Source organism: Diceros bicornis, chromosome X, assembly GCF_020826845.1.
Source record: "Diceros bicornis minor isolate mBicDic1 chromosome X, mDicBic1.mat.cur, whole genome shotgun sequence".
Taxonomy (NCBI): domain Eukaryota; kingdom Metazoa; phylum Chordata; class Mammalia; order Perissodactyla; family Rhinocerotidae; genus Diceros; species Diceros bicornis.
Window position 1 is genome coordinate 119,746,159 of NC_080781.1, and position 26,163 is coordinate 119,772,321.

A 26,163-nucleotide genomic window follows, 5' to 3' on the forward strand; every position below is an offset into this window, starting at 1 on the left:
TTAGTCTTCTCATCACTACTCCACAGCCGGACCAGATGATAGATTCAGCTGATTTCTATAAAACAGTTTTTCTGAGAGAAAATTTAACTGGCTACAATGAGGACCAATCCCCAAGAAATGTCCTCATTAGTGCAGAGCTCTAACCACTGATAGAATTGGACTATGTAGGAAATCTAAGTGGTAGGGTAATCTGACATAACAGTATGGAGAAACTGACACTTTCCCAGGAACTTCTGACTTACATGGGATCAAGAAATACCACTATGATGGTGACTGAGTTTATTATACTGGGGTTTGGAGACCTCAAAGAATTGGGTCCCTTGCTTTTCTTGGTATTTGGCATTGTCTACCTAGCCACCGCTTCTGGAAATTTCCTCCTCATGGTCCTGGTGAGCACTCAGCGGGGACTCCAGACACCAATGTACTTCTTTCTGGCAAACCTCTCATGCCTGGAGGTCTGTTATACATCCAATGTTGTGCCCAGGATGTTGGTGGACTTGTTGAGAGAGAACAGAGTGATCTCCATGGTAGCTTGTATTATTCAGCTCTACTTCTTTGGAGCCCTGGGCAGTACTGAATGCTATCTTCTGGCAGTGATGTCATATGACCGGTACTTGGCTGTCTGCCGGCCCTTGCACTATCCAACACTAATGCATGGGACTATATGTGTGGGGCTAGTAATTGGTTCATGGGTTAGCGGCTTCACAGTGGCAGCTGCATTCCAGGTTGCTATGGTATCCAGTTTCACCTTCTGTGGTGGCAATGAGATTGACCACTTCTTTTGTGACTTGAAACCTCTGCAGAAGCTCTCCTGCTCAGATCCCCATCTGGTCAACCTGGTCTGCGTAAGTCTAACAGCGCTGGTGACTCTGGCCCCCTTTGGATTAACCCTAGCCTCCTACTGGAGGATTCTTTCCACGGTCTTGCATATACCTTCCATGACTGGTAGACAGAAGGTATTCTCCACTTGTTCCTCTCATCTGGTGGTTGTGACCTTGTTTTATGTGACCTTGATCCTGGTCTATGCTGTGCCCTTTGCTGGTGAGGTGCCAGTTCTCAACAAAATCTTCTCCTTGCTCTATACTGTTGTCACTCCCATGTGTAACCCCCTTATCTACAGCCTCAAAAATAAAGATGTCAAGGAGGCCCTGAAGAAGCTGAGGATTTGATCCTACAATGAACTCCATTTGATCAACAAAAATGATGGCAGTCTGAAGGTCAAGGCACTGTCCCCATCCACAGGGAACTCTCAGTCTGATTAGGAAAACATAGGCTAGATTGCAATTTTTATTACCTAAAATATTAGTTAATTCTCAAATCAGCTAGCTGATTTGGGGGAAGAGTTAGCAGATCTGTCTTGGTCTCCTTGAAATGATCTAGTTTTCCTTGAGCATATTTACACTGTGAGAGAGGAGGAGCACTTCCTAGTTGATGGAAGGAGAAATATTCTGGGATAGATAATAAATAGTTGCTGCATATAATCTCCCCAAAAGCTCTGTGCTAGCCCCATAAGAATGGAGGAGTTCCCTAAATGAAGGGGCCATGTTTATTTGCTGCAGCACTCAGGCTAGAGTTCTAGCTGTGAGGCTGACTGTGTTAGATGGCTAATAATAATACTCTACCTCTACTTGGCCTGGGATTTAAAAAGATAAAGGTAGAATCTAATAAAATATGTGGAAACCCACTAGAAGACTAGTTTTGGAGAAATGTGCATTAAGCACTTACAGCAATTTGTTAGAAATGTGGATTGCCTCAAGGCACTCTTTTCTAAGTTGAGTTTTCTCTAACATTTACAGCTACCCAGTGTGTTTTCATTTCTTTCTTTCTGTTCTCCTCCCAGAGCCTCCTTCTACTGTGTGCCTGAGTTTGCCTTGCTGGCCTCACTTGTGATTTTGTTTCTTATTTTTGTATCTGTTACCAACTACTTAACATTATCAACTGGCATATTTAAGCTACATTTCAAGAGAGAGGGGAAGCAAAAAGATTCTGATCTGATAAGGGAGACAATACATAAACTCATTTATTCAATCAAAAATATTTATTGAGAGCCAAATATCCAGGCATTGTGCTAGGTGCTAGGAATAGAACAGTGAACAATGTAGATACAGCTTTTGACCTCAAAAATATTACAGTCTGGTGGCCTTGGTGTTCAAATTGCTCAGAATTTGTATTCTTACATTGTTTGTAGGCTATGTAGTCCTTGAAAGTGCTGCCTATAAAGAGCCTCTCTGCACGTAAAATCCCAATATTCTTATTTACCTTAATGTTAAGAGTAATTATATAAGTAATATGAAACAACCTGATGTAAAGACATAACAAAGCTTTTAGCAGCACATATGAACAAACACAAATACTCATAATGTCCCTTGCTTAGCTAACTCCACCCAATTTTTTTCTTTAAGACCGCATTCAAGTACTACCTTCTCTTGGAACTCTCCCTGACTGTCCTGTTCCTGTCATTTCTTCCCCTGAGAAGTTCTTTATTCTCTTTCATTTGACAAGTAGCATGTACTGCTCTTCACATTTTTTGTATGTGCCCTATCTTTCCAGTGAGATTATAAATCCTTCAAGAACAGAGACAGAAAGTCATTTCTAGCCATACCCTCAAGCACCCAGCATAATGCACTGCACATAGCAGACATTTGATACTTGTCTTCATAGGATAAAATCCACGCTCCTCAGCATGGATTCAAGGTCTTCCATGTCCCTGCTCATGCCTCCTTCCCCAATCTCATCTCCCACCAGGGTCCATCTCACAGTTTATCATATCACACTTGTGCATCCTTACTCATGCCCTTTGCCTGGAAAATCCTGCCCATATTTGTTTTTCACCTGGCTAATGCCCCTTCATCCTTTAATATTTGGATCCATCACCATCCTCACCAAGAAGCCTTACCTGACTGTTTTCTCCCATCCAACACATTGAGTGAAGTGATACTCTCCTGCGTCTCCATGGGAGTCTTGTGGACCTAGATTTAAGCAGTAATTACATTATCTGGTGGTTTGCCACTGCATCTTCAATGCCTAGAAGAATGCTTTGCATAGGAGACATTCAATGAATACTTGTTGAGTGCATAGCTGAATGGTTATATATCTTCCTCCCTTACTAGAGTATTATTATTTCCTTGGCTTCAAGTACCACCTATATATTGATGATCCCTCCATAATTTAATACTGTGATAAATGCTATGAAAGAAAAGCACAGGGTGCTAGGAAGGCATATAACAAAGATACCTAATTTGGATTGGGTTGGAAATATCAGAGAAGAGTTCTCTGAAGATATGGCATTTGATTAGAGACCTGAAAGATAAATAGGAATAAGTCAGACAAAGATAGGTTATAAAGTGTGGGGGGGGATTTCAACAGAGGGACTAGCTAGCAGCAGGGTCGTGCAGTGGTCAAGACCTTACACTGCTTTAGGAACAGCGAAAAGGCTAGTGTGTTTACAATGTAGTGATCTGGGGAGAGAGCAACATAGATGAGGCTGGGAAGGTAGGCAGGAACCAGACAATACAAAGCCTCACTGGATCTCATAGTAAATGGGATTAGAACTCTTTGAATGGTTTTTAGTGGAGTGACATGATCCATTTCGTGTTTTAAGATCACTCTGGCTGTTACATGGAGAATGATTTTTAATGGGGCTGGAGGGCTAACAGACATTGAGAAACCAGTTAGGACACTATTACAATGTTACCAGTGAGAGATGATGGTAGTGTGGACTAGGAGAGTAGTGGCAAAGATGGGGAGAAATGAATTTAACTGAATATATTCAGAGGTAGAAATGATAGGGTTTGGTGATGGATTGTAGAGGGAGGCATCAATAATAGCTTTCAGGTTACTGGTTTGTGAATTGAATACGTGCTTGTGCCACTCACTGGGATGGGAGAACCCTGCAACAGGGCCAGGTTTGGGGAAGAAGAGAGATGATGAGATCAATTTTGTGTGAGAGTATTCTGATATAGCAGTGGATGTTAAGTAGGTAGTTAAATATAGTGGTCCGAAACTCGGAAGAGCTATGTGGGCTAGAAATATGAATTTAGAAGCCATTAGCACATAGACGGCACTTAAAAGCATGGAAATGCGTGAAATCATGTAGAGAAACAGTTTAGAGGGAGAAGAAAGCCCAGAATGGAGCCCGGGAATTTCATCGTTTGGAGGTCGTGTAGAGGAAGAATGGCTAGCAAATAAGACTGAGGAGGAGATAGAGAGGTAGGAGGGAAAACTCTAAGTGTGTACGCTCATGCAAGTAGGGAGAAGAAAGCGTTTTAAGGAGGAAAGTCTGGTAAACTACACTGAAGACTGCTGAGAGGAGGAGCAAGCTGAGGACAGAGAAGAGTCCATTGTATTTGATAACACGGAAGACATTGATGACCTCACTAAAAGAATTTTTGGTAGTGTGATGGGTGCAGGAGCCATACTGGAGTGAGATAAAGAAATGAATAAAGAACGAAGCTGGAGGTATCACACTTCCTGATTTCAAAATATACTACAAAGCTATAGTAACCAAAACAACACAGTAGTGGCACAAAAACAGACACACAGATCAATGGAACAGAATTGAGAGCCCAGAAATAAACCCACACATCTGTGGACAGCTAATTTTTGACAAGGGAGCCAAAACCATACAATGGGGAAAGGAAAGTCTCTTCAATAAATGGTGTTGGGAAAACTGGACAGCCACAAGCAAAAGAATGAAAGTAGACTGTTATATTACACCATACACAAAAATTAACTCAAAATGGATTAAAGACTCGAATGTAAGACCTGAAACCATTAAACTTCTAGAAGAAAACGTAGGCAGTACGCTCTTCGGCATTGGTCTTAACGATATGTTTTCAAGTACCATGTCTGACTGGGCAAGGGAAACAATAGAAAAAATAAACAAATGGGGCTACATCAAACTAAAAAGCTTCTGCACAGCAAAGGAAACCATCAACAAAAGGAAAAGACAGCCTAGCAATTGGGAGAAGATATTTACAAACCATATATCTGACAAGGGGTTCATCTCCAAAATATATAAAGAACTCATACATCTCAATAACAAAAAAACTAACAAACCAATTAAAAAATGGGCAAAATACCTGAACAGAAATTTCTCCAAAGAAGGTATACAGATGGCCAACAGGCACATGAAAAGATGTTCAACATCATTAACCATCAGGGAAATGCAAATGAAAACTGCAGTGAGATATCATCTCACATCTGTCAGAATGGCAATAATTAACAAGATAGGAAACAACAAGTGTTGGAGAGGATGTGGAGAGAAGGGAACTCTCATACACTGCTGGTGGGAGTGCAAACTGGTGCAGCCATTATGGAAAACAGTATGGAGATTCCTCAAAAAATTAAGAATAGAACTACCATACGATCCAGCTATTCCACTATTGGGTGTTTATCCAAAGAAAATGAAAACATGCATGCATAAAGATACACGCACCCTGTGCTCAATGCAGCATTATTCACAATAGCCAAGACTTGGAAGCAACCTAAGTGCCCATCAAGGGACGAATGGATAAAGAAGCTGTGGTATATATACACAATGGAATACTACTCAGCCATAAGAAACGATGAAATCCAGCCATTTGTGACAACATGGATGGACATTGAAGGTATTATGCAAAGTGACATAAGTCAGAGGGAGAAGGTCAAATACCATATGATCTCACTCAGTAAGTAGTAGATAATAACAACAACAAACAATCACATAGAGACAGAGATTGGATTGGTGGTTACCAGAGGGGGAGGGGGTAGGGAGGAGGGCAAAAGGGATGATTAGGCACATGTGTGTGGTGATGGGTTGTAATTAGTATTTGGGTGGTGAACATGATGTAATCTATGCAGGAATAGAAGTATAATGATGTACACCTGAAATTTATACAATGTTATAAACCAATGTTACTGCAATAAAAAAATAAAACAAACTAAAAAAAAAAAAGAAATGAATAAAAGGTGAAGAAGAAAAGACACCATGTGTAGATAATTCTTTGGAGAAGCCTGGCTCTGAAAGGAAATAGATTTGGTGAGAGCTGGAACAGAGAGCTTAAGGGAAGATGTTTGTTTGTTTTTACAATGTGAAATAATACAAAATGAATACTATTAGGAAGAAGAATTCATTAGAAAGGGAGAAGTTGAAGATACAGGAGACCAGAGGGATATAGTGTTTTATGGTCCCTGCAAAGCTGGAAGATCCAAGGTCCAGAGCACGTGTGAAGAGACTGGTCTCTGATCAAGGAAGTGACACTCACACTGACAAATATGTACTGAATATCTACTAAGTGCTTGGTTTTGTTTCAAGTATTAGGCGTACAACAATGAATAAAACATGGTTCCTGAGGTCATGGAGCCCACAGTTTGGTGAGAGAAGTAGATATGTAAATAATTATAATCAAGTTTATTAATGCTATGATATGTACAGGGTCCTATGTCAGTGCTAGGAAAAGTCATTATTATGGGTTGAATTTTCTCCCCCAAAGAAAGAGTCTTAATACACACTACTTCAGAACGTGACCTTGTTTGGAGACAGGGTCTTTGTAGAGGTAATTGAGTTGAAATGAGGTCATTAAGGTGGGGCCTAATTCAATATGACTTGTGTCCTTATGAAAAAGGGAAATTTAGACACAAAGACACACATACAGGGAGAATGTCATGTGAAGATGAAGGCAGAGATTGGAATGATGTGTCTATAAGCCAAGAAACACCAAATATTGCCAGCAAACCAGAAGTTAGGAGAGACGCATGCGACAGATTCTTCCTCGTTGCGCTCGAAAAGAATCAATGCTGCCTTGATCTTGGACTTCTGGCCTCCAGAACTGTGAGAAAATAAATTTCTGTTTAGGCCACTCAGTTTGTGGTACTTTGTTATGGCAGCCCTAAGAAACTAATGTAGCCACCCAAACCAATCTGAGGGAGGGAGGTTGGTCAGGATAAGGGAAGACTTCCCAGTGGAGGTGTTATCTGAGCTGAATCAAGATAAGTAGGATTGCATGGGTGGGGCCTGGGAGGCCATTCCATGTAAAGTGATCATCCTGTACTATGGCTTGGAAGTGAAAGAGAGTGTGCATGTCCAAACTACTGCAAGTAATCCAGTGTGGCTGGATGTAAAATGTGTGGGCAATCGTGGTGACAACTGAGACCTGAGAAGCTGGAGCCAATTCATGAAAGCCCTTCTCTTCCAAGCCAAGGAATTTGGACTTTATCCTGAAGCCAAATGGGTGGCCTTTCAATGTTCATTCCCCTCCCCACTATTCACCTGCCTAACTCCATTTTTCCAGGAAGCCTTCTCTTACCTCTATTGTGGAACTTCTCACACAGAAAGGTGAAAAAAAAAAACCACTTCCTTCTTGATTTCCTCAAATATACAGCAAATTCCTTGAGAAAAGGGGCTATGTCCTGTTTACTGAGGTATGCCCAGTGCCTGGCAAGTGCTTGACATATAGTAGTCTCTCAATAAATGGCTGTCTGGTATATTCTTAGGGACAGCATTGGGACTTCTTGGCTCTCTTCGGAGTGATATTCCAGGACAGTTGTATTTTGCTTTTGCTCTTCTCTCCTCTTCCTTCCTCTCACTGATGACCCAGAACCCTCCACACATGGCTCTCTTTTCACTTCTCCACTTGGTTTTCTCTTTGGACCAAGGACCCTGGGAGCATTCGGTGTGCTTCCTCCCACCCACAATCAGCAGTTCCCACATCAGGCAGCCTCCCATTCATCCAGGTTCCTATTGTCTCCAAGGGAGCCTGGTTCACACCATACAAAGCCCCACAGTCCAACCTTGTAACTTTGCTTCTGCCCCTGGTTCTGCCAGGACTAGTGCTTAACTTAGCCTAAGCAGGGTCATTAGGTCAGTTTCAAGGAAGTGGCTCTGGCCAGGATGGACCAAAGAACAGGTGGCAGCTCTGGCAAGAGGATGCAGCATGGGGCAATGGGCTTGCTGGGCCTAACAGGTGGGCAGGGTCAGATAATCTGAGCAATCACCAACTGAGCCAACTTTGACCCATGGTCATCTTCATTGAAAAAGGCACAATAGGGCGCTGGAAGAGGGAATTGGGAAGAACAAGAACCGGCAGTCAAGGCAAGATGCTGAACAGAAACCATGTGTTTGCATTAGATTGAATTCATTAAAAAAGTACATCCCTTCACACCTGCCTATTGTTACATGCATAAACAGACCCCAACTTGAGAGAGCACATACAAACACACACACATACGTGCACGCCTGCACACACCACAGACACAAAATGCTGACACACTGATCCATCCCCACACTGGCAGAACCTAGTGTGACATGCTTCACTTGGCAGATACTGTAACACCTGATCTGTTTGCCATTGGCAGGGAAGGAGGTGCTCTTTACAAGTGCATGCCCCAAATAATAGAAGCACCCCTTGAAGTAACAAAATCATTTTCATTGGAATTGTTTCAAACAGATAGCTTTCTGTGTTTTTATACCGAGTGAACCTGACACAATTTAACTTTTTCTGGATGATTCTAAGCCATTTTTGTGGGCATTCATTATTGGGGGCTGGGCTGAGACATAGGGTGTTGTTGGGAGCTATGTTGAGGTGTATTGAACTCTTTATCCCTCCACCAAATGGCCCCTGTGTAAATATCCTATTTACGCAGACACTCATATTACCCATGTATGTGCACAGATATATATGGGTATGAATATACACACACACACCATCTTTCATATAAATGTCTCTGTACAAGATGCTCACATAAATCATACTGTGTAGATACATGCACAGTGCAGTTACTTATAAGAAACCTATTCACTCCTTGCAGCTAGGTTTGAAAGTGGCTCCCTTTCTGATAGCCAATAGCCTGCTTCTTTCGTCGTTTTTTTTTTTTTTCCTTCCTTTGCACACTAATTGTTGGGATTAAGGAGTTAGCACCTCATTCATTGCAGAGTTGGTGGTTTTAATTGGTCGCACCTGACTTAGTTAAAGAAGGCGTTTTAACTACAAAGAACTTCACTGGGAGATGGGCTCAGTGGGAGTTATTAAAAGCAAGTGCATAACAACTCCTTGGGAGGCCATTATTTTGTACTTCTGTCCTCCCCCCTAGAGGGCATGTTTATTATTGGTAACAAGGTGAGAGGAAATTCCCTGACTTCATTAGAAACCTGGAAAAATAACTTTTCCTTGCCAATACCTTCCTTTCTTGCTGGAACACATTTCTTCTGGAAGGTTGTTTCGCAAAATGGCCAGCCCTAAGCATCCTTTTTGTCTAAAGGGAAGCTCTAATAAACTCACTGGAGCTTCAGGGCTCATCCCTGAAGAACGCCACCACCTCCGCCCCCTACCACACACTCACATACGTGCAGCAAAACGGCCACCTCATTAACTCAAAGTTGCAAATAACTTGGACACCACCTAGACTGATGATATTCACATGTGTGCCACCTCAGGGAGGGGAGAGAAAAAGTTTCGTGAACACTTCACTAGCGTCTGTTTAATTACATATAAACAATGTGCTCATCACAAACCCTTTTCATTGAAGCCAGGCTGGCAGAACCTAGTGTGACATGCCTTGGTTGGCAGATACCTTAACACCTGGTCTGTTTGGCATTGGCTGGGAAGGAAATGTTTGCAAGTGCATGTCTTAAATAATAGAAGAAGTGTCCTTGCAGTGGCCAAGTCCTTTCCATTGTAATTGTTTCAAATGGATAGGCCTCTGTCTTTTCATGCCGAGGGAACTTAACACAATTTGCCCTTTTCAGGTTGATTCTAGGTGGTCTTTATGGACACTAATCATTGAGTCCGGCTGGGATGTAAAGAGTGTCCTTAGGAGCTATCTTAAGGTGTATCAGATTGTTTAATTGTCCAATAAATGGCCCCAGGCTGTCTATTTTTTATAAGTATTGTGTCTTCTTTCTAAACTCTTTGCTTGCTGATAACATTGTTTATGCTTCCAGTAGCCCTTTGACATTTTCTACTCTACTGTAAGCTCAGAAACCAAGCTGAGTTACATTTGTGTATAAAGTAAAATTGAGAGTGTTAGCAGGTTTGCTATAAGTACTCTGCATGAGTTTCAGTGTGTAGATTTTGCATCATCTCTTTTGGCTGCTCTAAGGTTTTTAAAGGTTAATTCTTAGGTTTTAGCTCTGACAGTACTAGGCAATTATGGTTTCCAGGAAGGGAACTTCAAATAAGTGATTTATCATTGTAGTTAGGGTTAATATCGATAAGGTGAACCTCATTAATTTGAATTTCACTAGTTCATAATATGGGACTACCTTGTTTGTAAACCAGGCTTTGGAGTTTAGCATTTCACCAGCTACAAAAATAAAGGATATGTTTTGGTAAATTAATACCTTAAATAGAATCACAAGGGTAATGCAAGTTCCATTTACATGTGAAACTTGACTATACTTATCTATTTATTAATATGGATCCCATTAAGCCATCTACTTGGTAATACAATTCACTGTAATATCTGGAAGTAACAATAACAAACAATAATACCTCAATTAACCAATCCATTGAGAAGAAAACTCATTTGAATAAAGGCAGCCTGCTCCATAGAGACACAAAGAATTAATGGAAGCTCTCAGTCCCTGGCTCACGGTAGTGGCAGCTGAAGAAAAGAGAGAGCCAAGGCCATTTAAGTAGGGAGGTTGAAGTTCTGTATTGTCTTCATTTCAAGAATAACTGGGGTGGGGTCACATCCCAAGGAAACAGAAATATATCCTACAGGCCTGAGAGAGTCCCTGTCTCCCCTTGGAGCACGGCTAGATTGGAATATGTTTCTGACATTACTCTGTGAACGAAGTTGCTGAACAAGAAGAGTCAATATTAGTAGAGGTGTTACTTTATAGCTTTGAAAGACATTCTGACTTTTCACCAAGTCAGACTGGTCTTCCTACCGATTAATAGTAGTTAGCTCAATATGTGCCAGGTATTATGCTAAGTGTTTTACAGGTATTATTTCATTTAGCCTTGTGAACTTTGCAAGTGGATATTATTTCCATCCTGTAAATAAGGAAATTGCAGTTCTGTAAAAGTGATTCACTTGACCAAGTTAGTGAATGAACAAACTAGGCTTCAAACCCAATTCTAGCTCCACAGCCTGCTATCTTAATCACTACCATATACCGTAGTTCCTCAAGAGATAGGATAAGACAAATATTCTTATACATGTCAGTACATGCTGGTAACTAAGCTGAGACTCACGGCGAGGGGCCTTCCCAAACCCTACTTACTTACCTCTAAGCCCATGGGGCAATGACCTTCAGCTAGTCCTGGCTGGGATAATGGTTACAAAATATGTGAAAGAGAAAGGACAACATAAGTGTCCTAATTTCTAAATTATCATCCTTGAGGCTACATCTACACAATCCAAAGGGAAGTTGTTACTCAATGTTTGGAACTGTGACCAAGGCCAAACTGGCAGCATGTTTTAACTTTCAGGAACAAAATTGTCAATGTCAGCCAATCAGTCTTGCACTAGCTAGCATCGGTGGCGAAATGCATGCTATTTTTATATCACTGAAAAAATGAGTGGCTATTGTTTAGAGCAAGGGATCAATATCAAATATCGTCTGAAATAAGTTTGTAAATGCGATACTTTATGTGTTAAGAGATATTTATGAAAGAATGAATAATATCAAGAGCAAAAATTGGGATTGCCACAAACAGTTTAGGAAAGGTATCCATGATGATGCATGAATTGTTCATCTAGTCATCCACAGAACTGATAGAAATATTGGAAAGGTCAGACATTTGCTTCATTAAATGTCTTAATGCCTTGTAGCTGTAAAAATTATGGCTGAAGAATCCAATTTGAATGAAGAAGCTAACTTGTTCTGGAAGAAACCCTAAACACAAGCAAAATTTCTGAAAAGATGTCAGAGCATTTTGAATGATGAATGAAAACAGGGAAGACTTGACATTTGTTTTGAACTTTCAAGGGAAGCTCGACAAAACAAGGTGTTCTGAAGCAGAAGAGTAACCAGGGTGGAAAACGGTTTTTCTAGCATGACCAAGAAACCAAAGTGCTAGAATCTTCAGAGGCAAACCAGTAAACCAGAGACCCCAAAATGGGTGCGGAATTAGACTAAAGATGAGGATAATGGACTTGTGCTATTCTGATAACAATGATGACATTGTCCACGTAGAATTCATATCTTAAAAGCAGTCAGTCATGTTAATAGAATAAACATTCTAAAGTACTGGAGAAATTATGTGATTGGCTTCTTCACCACAACAGTGTTATGGTTGACAAATCACTTCTGCAACTTTAGTTGTGCCTGAGGGGTATTCAAAATTCCCTGTGGGTTCAGCTCTGTCCTTGGCTCTTGGAACAATCCTAGTCTTAAACAGAGGAAATCTTAGAAATTCAGGCTTATTTTGACTTTGTCATCCCATAAATTTACTTGGTGTCCTACTTAATTTCCTATAACTCTCTTCTGGAATCCAAATCTCTTATTTGGTTCCCCAACTGATAATCCATTCCCCCTGAGAGTAGAGTTCTGATTTGCCTCTCTGCAGGCTTTTCTAATCCTTACTTTAATACTATACTTTTATCTGCTCTTGGGATTCCTGGATTCCTTCTGCCTATTTCTTGCCTTGACCTCTACTATTGCCACTGCCGGATCTCCCTGACACTTTGGCCACCTGTTTGAGCTTGCTCCATAATATTTAGGCCCTTTTTAGAGCTTATGTGAGCCCTGTTGGTCTGTCTGATCTTTAGATCCTGGCCATCTCTGATTTGGCCAAAAGGCCTGGACAACATTTAATGATTTCTAACTATAAGAATAATAGTTAAAGAATCCAAGTTATTTGAATGGTACCACTCAACTTAATCTCCACAGTTATTTATCAGACCAAGCTTAAAAAGACTTTTGACCATTTGTAGAATGCAAATCCATTCTCAAAAGGTGAAAGTTAACCTCAGCTGAGGAAATCCAAACGAATGTCTAAGGATCTAAGGAAAATACTCAAAAAAATCTTCCATTGATTTTGTTTTTAGCATCAATGGAATAGGTGTATAGTTTCTCAGTGGACTTCTCTGAAAGTGATAACTTTCATTTGGATATATAAATTCTGATGGGCTTTCCCCACAATCCCTCCTATTACTTTAGTAGTTCTATGAAACACAGTTTGATATCAGCTTTATTAAACCCCAATCTTGACCAGTTAGAAGAGTAGTGAGACCAGATACCATGTCCCCACACTTTGTTTATGTCTTCACTCATATTTATGCCAGGAATGATATTGCACTGCAGATGAAGTCGAGCATAGAAGGTAAACTTGAGGATCCTATAGAGCTTAAGAAGAGAAAGAAAAAGAGAATGGGTTAAAGTTTAGAAAACTTGGAGCATCTGCCAGAATTCCCTGACTATAGTTTGCCTCTAATTCTTGGTTTGTAGTACAATTAACCTTTGAATTCCACTCTGAACTCCAATACATTTGGCTGAGTTCCTGATACCTGTCTAACTCTCGGCAGTCTTCTTATCCTAAGGTCCTGAAATCTGTCTCTGGGTCCTCTCTCAGGAGTTCTACCTTCAGCATACTGCTCTGGATTTTCACAGTTAGTGCCACTGCCCTGAGAGCCAGGCAGACTTCCCACTTCCTAGCCTGGCTCCTTTGTGTAGAAACGCTAGTGTGCACAGGTTCCTGATATTGAGACAGGTACTACTGGCAGACTTCATTTAGGCTGAGCCCGAAGCCCATTTTGCCTCTTTTTGCCCCTGACTTGCTCATTCCAGGTTTCCTCTCCATCTTACCTGAGTGGCCACTGAGGTACCAACAAGCCATCTGGCCAAAACAGTGGGGGTTAAGGTATAAATTGAAGCTGGAGCTCTTCTAATCTAGTGTGACAGTTTGTACTGATCAGGTTAATGGGGATAATTTCTCTTTGGCTTGTATAGAGACATGAAAATTTAATCTGATTTGCTATCAATTACTCTTTCCAATCATTAACATAATGTTTCACTAAACAGAGAAAATCTATTCACACTGCAGAGGCAGTGTATCAACCAAAGCACAATAATAAAAAAGTGTTGTCTTTTGTGTTCAGCAGTGAAGCTGTACTACAACTGGGAGCAGGACATGTGCTTTGACATGCTTCTCAGCAGTAGAGATTGGCTGTCCTGAGCCATATATTCGCCTCCACTTCCCTCAGGGGAATTGCACACATTTGTGAGATGATTGGCAGGGATTACGGAGGTATACTGTGGTTTGGGAAGCAGAGTGAAACTAATTGGCCCACAAAAAGATTAAATAACCACATCTTGAGGGAGAGCAACACAATGCTTTTTCAAATAAATGAAATGACTTTAGATGGCTCTTTCTCATTCTTTTATTAACGAGTATTTATTGAACAATTATGCTGTGTTAAGTGCTGTGCTGTGTACTGAGGATGTAGTGTTCAAACAAAATAGACACATAGCCATCCTTTGTGGAGTTTATAGTCCAGGTAGAGGATATATATCTATATATGTGTATCTATATCTATCTATATCTATCTACCTCACTCAGATTACTCAATTGCAGTTGTGAGAAATTTATAATGAAAAAGTAAAAAAGTCGGGGTGGGCTAAGAGCATATCATAAGGAGAGCATATCCGAAAAATGAGCCAGATGAAAAGTGGAGTGAGGAAAGGGAGGAAGAAGAGCATGTGTGAAAGCTCTGAGGAGGCAAGCAGGTTTGAGGAACTGAAAGAAATCCAGGGAAGAAAGGAATTCCGAGAGGAAGAAAGCAGCAAAAGATGAGACTGGAGATTGAGGCAAAAGTTATATCTTTATTGGCCACAAATGGGCTCTAGATGCGCTACATGTCCTTGGATATTGTGACAGGGTAATGTTGGTCACTTCTGTGGGGCAGTGGGACTTTATCCTAAGGGCTGTGGGAAGTTGTTGAAGGCTTCTAAGCTTAGTTGATCTTAGACTAGTAGATGTTTTTTTAAATTTCCCAATGGCCAACATACTAAACAGACCCCTCAACCTATCTCAGAAACCTGGACTCAAGGAAAAGAAAAAGACCTGTATGGATGGAGCAGATGAAGCGTTTCCGCTCTGCATCTGCATAGAAGCCTAGGCAGAACCCCTGAGAGGCTGAAAAGTAATTACAGTTCTACTCTGGATCCATGTCTTAACCACAAGGAGTGTGTTCTGCAGGCTCTATTTCCTAATTGAGGGTAATTACAAGAAGTTAAAACTAGATTAGATACAATTAGACCCTATACAAGAGGGAGCTCTGTGGGCGGTTGGGAAGCAAGTAGGAAGAACAAGCTGAGAAAGTGTTTCCCAAGCTGCTTTGCATTCTTTGCCTCATACTGTAGGTGGAGGTTCTTGTGGGGTCTATCTGTGCTCCTGGTGGTGCCCACCTGGAGGGTGGGAAGATGAAATAAGGTAAAAAAGACACATGCATTATTGACAGCCAATCAAGATTATTTTTTCCTCAAGTTAAAGTGCTTCATAGTCCAGAAACCAATAAAAGGAAACAAAGAGGAAAGGGAGATGAGGGTTGCATTACAATTCAATTGAAGACATCTTATTTGAGCAACTACTTTTTTGTCCTACTCTGGATCTAGATACTGTGGGAGAGACATGGTGAGCATATGATCTTGCCTTTAAGGAGTTTCCAAGTCTATTTGAGAAGACTTGCATGGCTGGAGCACAAAGAGGGAGAATGGGACTGGTGAGGGGTGAGCTCAAGAGGTGGCTATAAGCCAGAGTGAGGAGCTCTGACTCCATCTCAGGGACACTGGAGAACCACTGAGAGTGAGAAACAGGGAAAAGATAGGGTCAGGTTTGGATTTTAGAAAGATATATCTGGCCACTGTGGGGCGGGTGAATGAGGGGGCATGGCAAGGAGCAAGTTTGGGGAGGCTCAGTCAGAGTTGCCTGTAGAAGGAGCTGGAGTTGTCCATCACCATAAGGAGGAAGCTGGGGAGGAGAGGCCAGTGTAGGAAGAATAAAAGTTACTTATTTCACTCTCTTCATCTACCAAACATCCATTGCTTTGATTAGTCATTGATTCACTCAGTCAACAAATAATTATTTTGCATCTGCTCTGTGCAGAGAACCATGCTAGGGGACCTTAAGTGGAATAAGGATGATGTTATTACAGTCTTCAAGGGGCTTGATTAACCAACTATTCAAGTAGGTGGAACAGTCAATAGCTGCTCTAGGATGTTAGAGATGGTTCTGATCGGTGGAGAGGCAGATGATCTAAGAAACAACAGAAGGTGAGGTGAATGTGCATGAACCCTGAGAAAAGGCACAGTGAAGGGCATTGCTAGGCAGAAGCTAACAGGGTGTAATAGGAAGTACTAGAAGATAAGTTTGGATGGGAAGGGAATGGCAAGTATTTGCGTATGTAGGTGTGTTTTTTTTTTTGTGTGTGTGTACACATTGGCACACATACATAATGCAACCAAAAACCTTAGCAACAAAAGATATTTCTATAACTTGCATGCACACACACACACACACACACACAGAGAGAGAGAGGGAGAGAGAGAGAGAGAGACTTCTGTGGTGTTCAAACTTGAGTCTTTCGAATTTTCCCCTAAAAGCATCTATATATGGCAGTGTAGCCTGACAGAGCCACATTTGTCTTGCAAACTTAATTTTACTATGCAAGGATTAACCTGGAGGTCCCAAGGGTATTAAGCTGTAGGACCTGAGGGAGGCTCCCTGCTCTGCTGGCAATTTCCTTGGAAGGATGGAATGGCAGTGGTCTGAACTCCCAAGTACTTGGCCTCGTTCCTGGCCTCCTTCACAGAAGCCCAGGCTGCTCTGACAAAAGGAACTCCCTGAGGATGGTGAAGGCCATGAGGTCTCCTAGCATATGCCCACTGACTCATGAGCCTCCTCGCTTCCTCTTTATCATCCTTGTTTCTCAGATTGTACACAATGGGGTTGACCATGGAGGTCACCACAGTGTAGAACAGGGAGAAGATCTTGTTAAGGGCAGCAGCCTGGGTTGCTATGGGAATGGCAATCAGCGTTCCCAGTGTTCCATACTACAGAGTGACTACTATGAGGTGGAAGAAGCAGGTAGAGAAGGTCTGTTGTTTTCTTGCAGCTGACAGAATCCTGAGGACAGCAGCAACAATGCGGATATAGGAGGCTATGGTGAGCAGGAGGGGCACCATGGTGATGAAGGAGGCCAGGAGGAAAGTGTTTTTCAGGATCAAAACAGGCCAGCTTCAGCATAGAGGCCAGGTCACAGAAGAAGTGGTCAATGTCATAGGCTGCACAAAATAGCAGCTAGAAAGTCATGGTGACAGTGACCACAGGGGTTAGGAACCCACCTAGCTGAGATCCACCTGCAAGCAGGATACATTTGTGGAAGTTAATGGGGGGGGGGACATCGGAGGCGGCTGCAGATAGCAAGGTAGTGGTCATATGACGTGGCTGTCAACAGAAAGCACTCAACCGCTGCCATGGAACCGAGAGAGTAAAACCGGACAACACAAACTGCAAAAGAAATCGCCTCAAGACCTGAGAGAAGGGTCTGCAGCATCTTAGGAGCAATGGAAGTAGTGTACCAGATTTCAAGGAAGGAGAAATCGGATGGAAAGAAGCACACGGGGGTTTGGAGGCTGTGATCACGGGAAATGACTGTAAGGATGACAATGTTCCTCAGCAAGGTCACTACATAGATTCCCAGAAAAACTCCAAAAAGAATAAAACTAACCCATGGAGACTCCCAAATCCCAGAAGGAGATATTCTTTGGTTGTAGTCAGATTACCTATATCTGTGAGATTCATGCATTAGACCTGAGAAAAAGAGAGAAATATAGACAACTGGAAAAAAAGCCATGCTACTGGAGGGGAGAAATACCACCAGAAATGCCACACAGTATAGAACTCAAAGGCCCTGTCTTTTCTCCGCTGGAACAAATTTTCTGTTTTGTTCTACTAGGTATATTAGAATAGTTATAGCAGAATCAGAAACTATGCCCTAGAGAGTGAACGGAGAGGGCGTCTCTGCTGCTCTTTTCCACTCTTTCTCTTGACATAACTGCTGATGAATCTACCTTTGGGAGTCTCACAGTGGGAGGCAAACACCTCTTAATGGGGACATGGCGCGGAAGCTTCCCTGAACTTCTGAAACTCAGTTTTTAAGACTCCATAGAAATATGAGTCCAAAATCCTAAAATAACATCAGAATTCAGACCACACTATCTCCCACTGAACCCTTAAATCATGGTGGGTTTCAATAAGAACATAATCGGGGGAAGGAGGGAAATTCAGAACTATTGATCTTAAAGTACCTATAAGAAAAAATAAGAGTTTCTGCCAGGCTCTGGGGACATGTAGCTGATTGCTTCAATGGCATCAAATTCCTATGGAAATTGGGGGGAAATGTATGTAAAGTTATTCACTTGAAATGTTAGAGAAAAATAATGTTCCATCCTTCATAAATGAAAATGACATTCCTGACTCACAAGCAGTAGGATGTGCATTTAGAGTTATTTTTTTTTCCAGCAGCGGGGATGGGTTAGCAGTGAGTCATGGATGCAGCTCCCCCTTCCCCACAAGCCCCCCCTGGAGCTCAAAGACCCGTATTTGCGAAATGGCTGTCTGATCTTAGCGCCTGGGCTGTGATAGGACTAAAAAATCAGTCTCTCTTGTGGCCTAAATCAAGGGTCAGTGTGAAGCCAGAGTTAGGGGCTAGGTTCAATTGGTGTTCTAGGCTGAAGGCTCAGTCTGTGGCCAGACAATAAAGCAAAGTCATCTTTGCTGCTTTGCCTTGGGTAATGATAACGTGTCCCTAAAAGGTTACAGTTAAGTCATATTTTTGTAAATGAAATCCTGTTTTAAATCCACTCAGGGAACTGGCTATTCAAAGGACTCTTATTAAGAATGCTTCTGTGACATGAAAGAATTTCTCCATACTTTATCCTTGGTACCAATCTGGATTGTTAATACACTGGGCTTGTGTAAAGGAAGGTCTACTTATAATGAAGGTAACTGGGACATTTATGGTGCCTAAGGTGGCATTGAATATAATTACAGTGTATAAGGAAAATCAGTCAGCAACTAGAGTTGTCCCTGGGGGTGACAGCTGCTTACTAATTGGGGGATTAAACTGCAGTGTCCTATTACCATTTTACCTTGTCTTCAGAGACTGCCAGCCAGTGTTCAGAACCAACATTAACATCACTAGATTTTTATCATTCAATCCCAAGTCCCATTAATTCAAAGTAGAGTAAACTTGATTTCCCCTTTTGGCTTGCAGGCATGCTCCTTGGTTCCTCCAAATTCAAAGGCACACCAGCCTTCCTAAATCTTCTCCTATCCTCTCTTTTTTTGCAGAGAAGACAGATTAATGTCGATGCAAGAGAAGCTTCAGTTCGGAATTCTTTTCATTCAGTCATTTATTCACTCACCACATATTTTTGGACACCTACTATGTTTCATATACTGGCCTAGGTGTGCATTGGGGATAAAATCATGAACAAGAAAGTCGTGGTTTCAATGTTTCCAGAGCTTACATCTTAATAGTGGAGGTGATCTTAAAAATAATTGTAGGGGCCGGCCCAGAGGCATAATGGTTAAGTTTGCTCGCTCCACTTCAGCGGCCCAGTGTTCGCAGGTTTGGATCCTGGGCATGGACTTATGCACCTCTCATCAAGCCATGCTGTGGCGGCATCCCATATACAAAACAGAAGAAGATGGGCACAGATGTTAGCTCATGGCCAATCTCCCTCACTACAAAAAAAAAATTTTTTTTAATTACTATTGTGATAAATGCTATGAGGGAGAAATATAGGGTCCTAGTACAAAGAATAATATGCCTGAAGAGGTGACCTAGTTTTGGTGAGATGGTCAAGGAAGATGTCTCTGAGGAGGAAGTCATATTTAAGCTGAGATCTGATGGATATGGAGTAGCTAGCTATGGGAACAATCAAAGGGGAGGTATTACAGGTGGAGAGGCAGCATGTGCAAAGGCCTTGAGTGAGACAAGCACCTGAATACTGGAAGAATTAAAACAAACAAGAAAACAACAAAAACAGTAACTGTGGCTGGAGGGTAACGGGTGAGGCAGGTGAGGGAAAGAGTGATAGGAGGTGAGTTTGTGGAAGGCAGGATCTTATTTACACTTTGAAAAGATCCCTCGGGCTTCTATATGGAGAATGGACTGTAGGGGGCTTAAAAAAGAAAGTGAGAAAACTAGTGAGGAAGCTAATACAGTGATCCAGGTAAGAGATGGTGGCTAGGATTAAGCTGGGATGGAGTAAGGTGGATTAATTTTAGGGCTTTTTGCGTGGTAGAATTGATGTATCTTTTTGCACTTTTCTGTATGCATATTATACTTTAATAAAAAGTTTACTTTAATGAAATGACATGGATTGCAGATGAATTGTACTAGAAGAAGGTATGAAGGACAGGAAGGAATTAAAGATAAATCCCAGATTTCTGGCTTAAGCAACTGCATGGATGGTCGTATCTTTTCCTGAGATGGAAAGACCAAGTAGGTAATTTAGTTTGGGCGGAATTTTCTTTTGCTTTCCTTCCTTCTTGTTTCTTTCCTTCTTTCCTTTCTTGCATCCCTTTTGTTAGATCTAGTGGGTTATGATCCATCCTGGGATGAGAGTTTCAATCCTCATATGGGTCAGTAATCCAGTAACAGATAGAGCCTCAGCTCTGAGAGACGGGCCTCTCACTGTGGCCACACAACAAGCTCTTAAGCAGAAGTCTGACAAATTCATGCCCTTGGTCTCAAAAGGAGGGAAGAGAGTGAATGGGTCAGTATAACCTTTACTCACCCTGTAGACATTACTCAAAGCCCAGGGTCAGCAGCCGCATATCAGGAGCATCCTCCGCATACAAAGCACAGGAAAGCACAATTCCATGGGAACTGTTAGACTCTCTTCAGTGTGGTTCTCTGCAAAACCTTCATTAATGGCAATTCAGCTACTCAGAGCTTTGAATTATTGGAGATTTTTAAAAAAATTCTATTTTGTCTCATTTTACCTTTGCACGAAAGAGACAGGTAATGGAACGAGCTCAGTCAAGAAAACAATTTTCAGGAGATGTCCTGGGGTCGGAATATATTCAGTCCTACTTTTTCACTCTTCTCCATCTTCATTTGTAGTTCTAGCCAGTCAGAATGAATGCTCAAAATAACTGCCAGAGGCTCTGAAAGATCCTCGATCAGTAGAGAGTGATTCAAGTTTATCATTATAGTTGATTTCCTAAGTCAGGACAGTGGACTCAGATATTTTAGAGGATTTTTTTTTTTTAGCAAACACAATGGAAAATAGCTTTGTTCTTAACTTTCAGTAACCCAGAAAATCTAATTAAACATATACCCTTTCCCCATTCCCCCTAGTATTCTCTTAATCAGGATTTGCCTTGGTATTAATTCTCCTACATCCTTATAATCACCAAAAGGTACTCATTAGCATGAAAAATTCTTTGGTGCCCAATATAAAATAAAACCCCTAAAATTTACCTTCCTCCATCACCCCTGAGATACTAATAGTTTCAAATGTACAATCATAAACTTGAAAGTGTAGCAGTATAACTAGAAAGTGAGAGATGAACTGTAGAAGCCCAAACTCATTACTTCTTCTAGAGTCAATCCAGGAAAACCTCCCAGAAAAGGGGGTGGTGAGGAGGAAGCTGAAGAAGGGCTGAAGATTAACTGCTGGAAGGGAGAAGCATACAGCTTGACAAGGAGAGCAATGATCTGGCTAGATCAATAAGATACTATATGATTGAGCAATCCCACTTGTGGGTATATATCCAAAGGAAATGAAATCACTATCTCAAAGAGATATCTGCACTGCCGTGTTCATTGCAGCATTATTCATGATAGCCAAGATATAGAAACAACCTAAGTGTCCACTGATGGATGGATGGATAAAGAAAATGTGGTGTATACATACAGTGGAATATTATTCAGCCTTAAAAAGAAGGAAATCTTGCTGCTTGTGACAATATGGATGAACCTAGAGGGCATTATGCTAAGTGAAACAAGTCAGACACAGAAAGACAAATGCTATATGATTTCACTTATATGTGGAATCTAAAAAAGATAGTTATGATAGTCTATGATCCAGATCATAGAACCAGGAAGTAGAACTGTGGTTACCCGGGTCTGGGGGGTGGGGGAAATGGGAAGATGTTGGCCAAAGGGTTAAAAATTTAAGTTATAAGTTGAATAAATTCTAAGAATCTAACGTACAGCACAGTGACTATAGTTAATAATACTGCATTGCATACTTGAAATTTCCTAAGAGAGTAGATTTTAAGTGTTCTCACCTCAGAAAAAGAAGGTAACTATGTGAGATAATGGATGTGTTAATTAACTTGATTGTGGTAATCATTTCATAATGTATACATATATTAAATCATCACATCGTACATTATAAAAAAAAATCAGATACCCAGTGCTCTCCTTTCCTCCAAACCCCTAACTCTGTCCACACACAAAAAAATTTGAGCAACAAACACATAACACTCAAATGTGCTCTTAGGTCTTTATTATCCCCAAAGTTATACCAGGCTGATATCAGGGGCAATTGTTTAATGCTAGATATCAGGAGTAATTAGTAGGTACAAAAAATCATCTTGGTAGCCCAAGCCTCATTATTTAGGTTGTCCATTGGTCAAAATACATATAAACTGCTCCTGAAAGTGATATCTGAGAGAGACTAGGCTGGTGAGCAGGAAAACTACTTACAGACAGAGTCTTTGAAAGGGCAGAGAAGAGAAGAAATCATTAACTGGTACTATACTAGCTCTTCTACCAGTAGAGGAAGTTGATTTTTTTGGTCAACTCTCTCTATAAGTAGTGTCTTTCTTCAATAATTCAGGTTTGTACCATGCAGCAGGAAAATTTGGTTAAAAGTTTCTTTTTCCTTTGAACACAACGTGTGGGACATTATAGACAGCTCACCTTCTAAAGGAATTGCACATTAATGTGAGAAACCCCTGTGTGTCCAGAGGAATGATTTTGTTATTTGTGTTTTTGCACCTTGAGACCTGGAGACAGGCATTATTGAAACCTGGAAACAGGCATTGCTGAGATGCCTGAAACTAGCATTATTGAGACCCAGAAACAGACTGGGAGATAGGCATTATTGAGACCTGGTGACAGATATTTCTAATTCGACTATATTCTTTGGTGCCAAATACTTTTTTTCCTGTTCTTTTCCATTTGTCAACACGACAGATGATGAGACGGGCCAGGAAATATCTTGGGCCAAATGATATGTGATGTGTCATTATGTGACATATCTAGCCTAAATGTGAAGAATGGCAACAATTAACCCGGTAAGTTGTGCAAAGAGTAATGAGCTCATAATTTTGGTTCCAACTGTCAAGATATTTCATATAAAAAATTTTGGGGTCTAAATAATATGTCTAAATACCTAAGTTTCTCATTTACCCTACCAATATAGACTCTAATTATGGCTATTACTTTATAGCAAAAATCTGATATTGATGGAATTCAGAAAACATTCTGTCAATAAACCATTCTAGGAAAAAAAAAATGGTCTCCACAGTGCCAAATACCCAGTTTGACTGAAGAGTTTACTTTTTAACTAGTTACATTTTTCTAATTGGCTTCTTATGTTTATCTTGTCCTCTGAGTCAAGAAATGACATTTGTTAGACTTTCTATGCCTGCTCCATTCCCTTATATCCAGGAGAACTGAAACATCCTGATCCATCATTCTAATACTTATCTGCTCATATGCTCGTAGTGCTAAGCATCTGAATAGCGGTGGCATTTATTTTCTTGCATCTTTCACTCATCGGTCTGGTGTTTGACTCTGACAATGGAGAAAACCTCAGTACCCCTCCTACTTGCTGCTCTCTAATCTCCACCCTGTAGCATTCAAGATCTCTATCTGTCACCACTCACATTTTGTTTTTGAAGCTTTTTCCACTCCTACACTCCTCTTCTTCATTGATCATGACAAATTTACAGCAGTTAGGAAGCTGCAATAGTTGCGGTAACACAGTATCTTTGGTTCGTACTAGAGGATTTACCATGTCACAGGGAAGTAGTATATTGTAGTAGTGAAGAGCATGGTCTTTTATGTCAAGACAGACCTGAGTTTGACTTCTGGCTCGACCATATACTCTCTGTGTGACTCTGGGGAAGTAACGTAACCTCTCAGTGCTTCAATTTTCTCATTTGTAAAATAGAGAATAATCGTAATAATAAAAGTACCTCATAGTGTTTTCGTTAGGGTTGAATGAGATAATCCTAACGAAGTGTTGGTGAGGTACCCAGCACTTTATAAGTGCTCAATCTCATTCTCATTTTACACAGTGTGCATATGTGTACGATTACTCTTGTTTCATGTGTTGTCTCCCTCACAAAATTGTAAGTGCCTCAAACGTCAGTGCAAACTTGTAGTTTTTCTATTGCTCTCCTCTGATGTCCTTTACATATCTAGCAGAAGAAGTGTGTGCCCGGTAGGATCTTAGTAAATGTTTATTGGTATAACTTTTTTCCCATCCCAGCCCTAATCTGCAAGCTCTATTTTGGTCACTGCTAACAGAAATCCAGATGGATTTTTCTTACCTCTCATTGTCCTTTTCCTCCACAGAAGGGCTGGCCACCACCACCCCACGGTCCAGATGCTTCGCTCATCCTGACAGAGAATCAGGATCCACCTTCAAGAGCATTCTCAGTCTAGCTGCTGCTCTAACTGCCCAACTTAATATCCTGCCTTAAATTCTTCCCATTAGGGAGTCAGGTCCTGCCTGTTTGCTCAATATGTTGTTCTCATGAAAATCAATTTCCCTTAAGCTTGTTTCCCAAGGGTAATGTTTTCTCCCTCCACTGGGAAACTTAAATAAAATGGTAGAGTATACACAGAGCATCCAGAATGCCTCGTGCCAAGAAATTTTTCACCAAACCCTGAGCTCTGAAGTTTGTGGGTTCAGAGAAGCCAATTACTCTTCTGAAAGCCAAGCTTCTCAGTTGTGATGAACAGGGCCAGCCCTCAGCAACACTGGGATATGGGGATAGGCTGGTCCGCAGCTACATTTCCTCTTTGTTTCTCTAACACATTCTGCCTTGGTTGATACCGGTTTCATATCATCCCTGAACCCTTTTCCTCTCTCTCCACCTCTAGTTCTGTACTTCTAGGAGTCCCTTTCAAAATATTAATTTCTCTTTAATTTGTAGTTAATTAACACATCGATTTTTGAGAGGCTCGCTTAATATAAAACTGGATATAGATGTGGGGTGGAACTCTTTGCACATAGTTGGCACTCAATATTTGCTGGCTAAGTGAAAAAAGATTTATAAATGTAATTATTTCCTTTTGAGTATGGTCAGTAACAAATCAACAGCTAACAAAAAGAGTTTTCAAACTTATACCCTCCCCTTCCACCTCTGGTTCAATACTACTAGACCCCTTCAAAATATCAGTTCTTCTTTTCAGGCTTTGATTTGTAGTCAAATTTCTTGAACTCAGTTTGAATTTGGGATCCTTTGAATGATGAGCTACAGAGCCTCACTACCGCACTAGCTATGTGGGAAGAGTCTACTGAGAAAATTAATATTGTAAACAAGGTTGCAGCAGTCATGCTTAACCCCCTCAAGAGAACTGAACACACCTAGTAAAAATCAATATTGCTGATTACAAATAATGTATGTCTATTCATTAAAGCAGATACCTTAGATATTTGACAGCCTTTTAAAACTGTTAATTCAACTTATTGAATATACTCAAGAGGAAAATAGCTGCATTTTAGATTTCCATTCTATTATTCAGTCAGAAAATATTTACTGAATGCCTGCTACATGCATAGTCCCAGGATGGGTATATCTGGAATTATATAATGTGTGCTCCTTAAAAAAGTGTATATCTTTTAACTTTTGTAAAACTAATCCAATTTCAAATGCATTAAGGGAGCTTTCTAATAAAAGAAGTCCTATAGCAAATTTTGAAGAGTGAGGAATATTTTTTAATATGACTACTTGTCTGGTAGCTAAGTCTCTGTTTTATAAATTTAGATTTTTAGATAGCAGATTTTCTTAAAGAGAGCTACCCCTGTAATTTAAACAAGTTTTAATTCAAAAATATTATAATCTGTTAACCTGGGATCCTAGATTTCTCTGGGCTTCAGATAGCATCAGGGAAACATGTACCATGTTTTGTTAAGACAAATTCAAGGAGTACACTTCCTTTTTTTCCAGAACAGCGTTACCTTTGTTTCTAAGG

General features: G+C 40.8%; 1 protein-coding gene and 1 pseudogene across 1 annotated transcript; one reads left to right on the forward strand and one right to left on the reverse strand.

The window, feature by feature from the left end:
- Positions 1–203: 203 nt before the first annotated feature.
- LOC131400357 (olfactory receptor 10C1-like) lies at positions 204–1,169 on the forward strand. Its single transcript, XM_058535111.1, has one exon. It carries the CDS (start codon positions 204–206, stop codon positions 1,167–1,169), a length of 966 nt encoding a protein of 321 aa, XP_058391094.1.
- A 15,452-nt stretch (positions 1,170–16,621) lies between these two features.
- LOC131400358 (olfactory receptor 9G1-like) lies at positions 16,622–17,729 on the reverse strand (annotated as a pseudogene).
- Between the last annotated feature and the right edge of the window lie 8,434 nt (positions 17,730–26,163).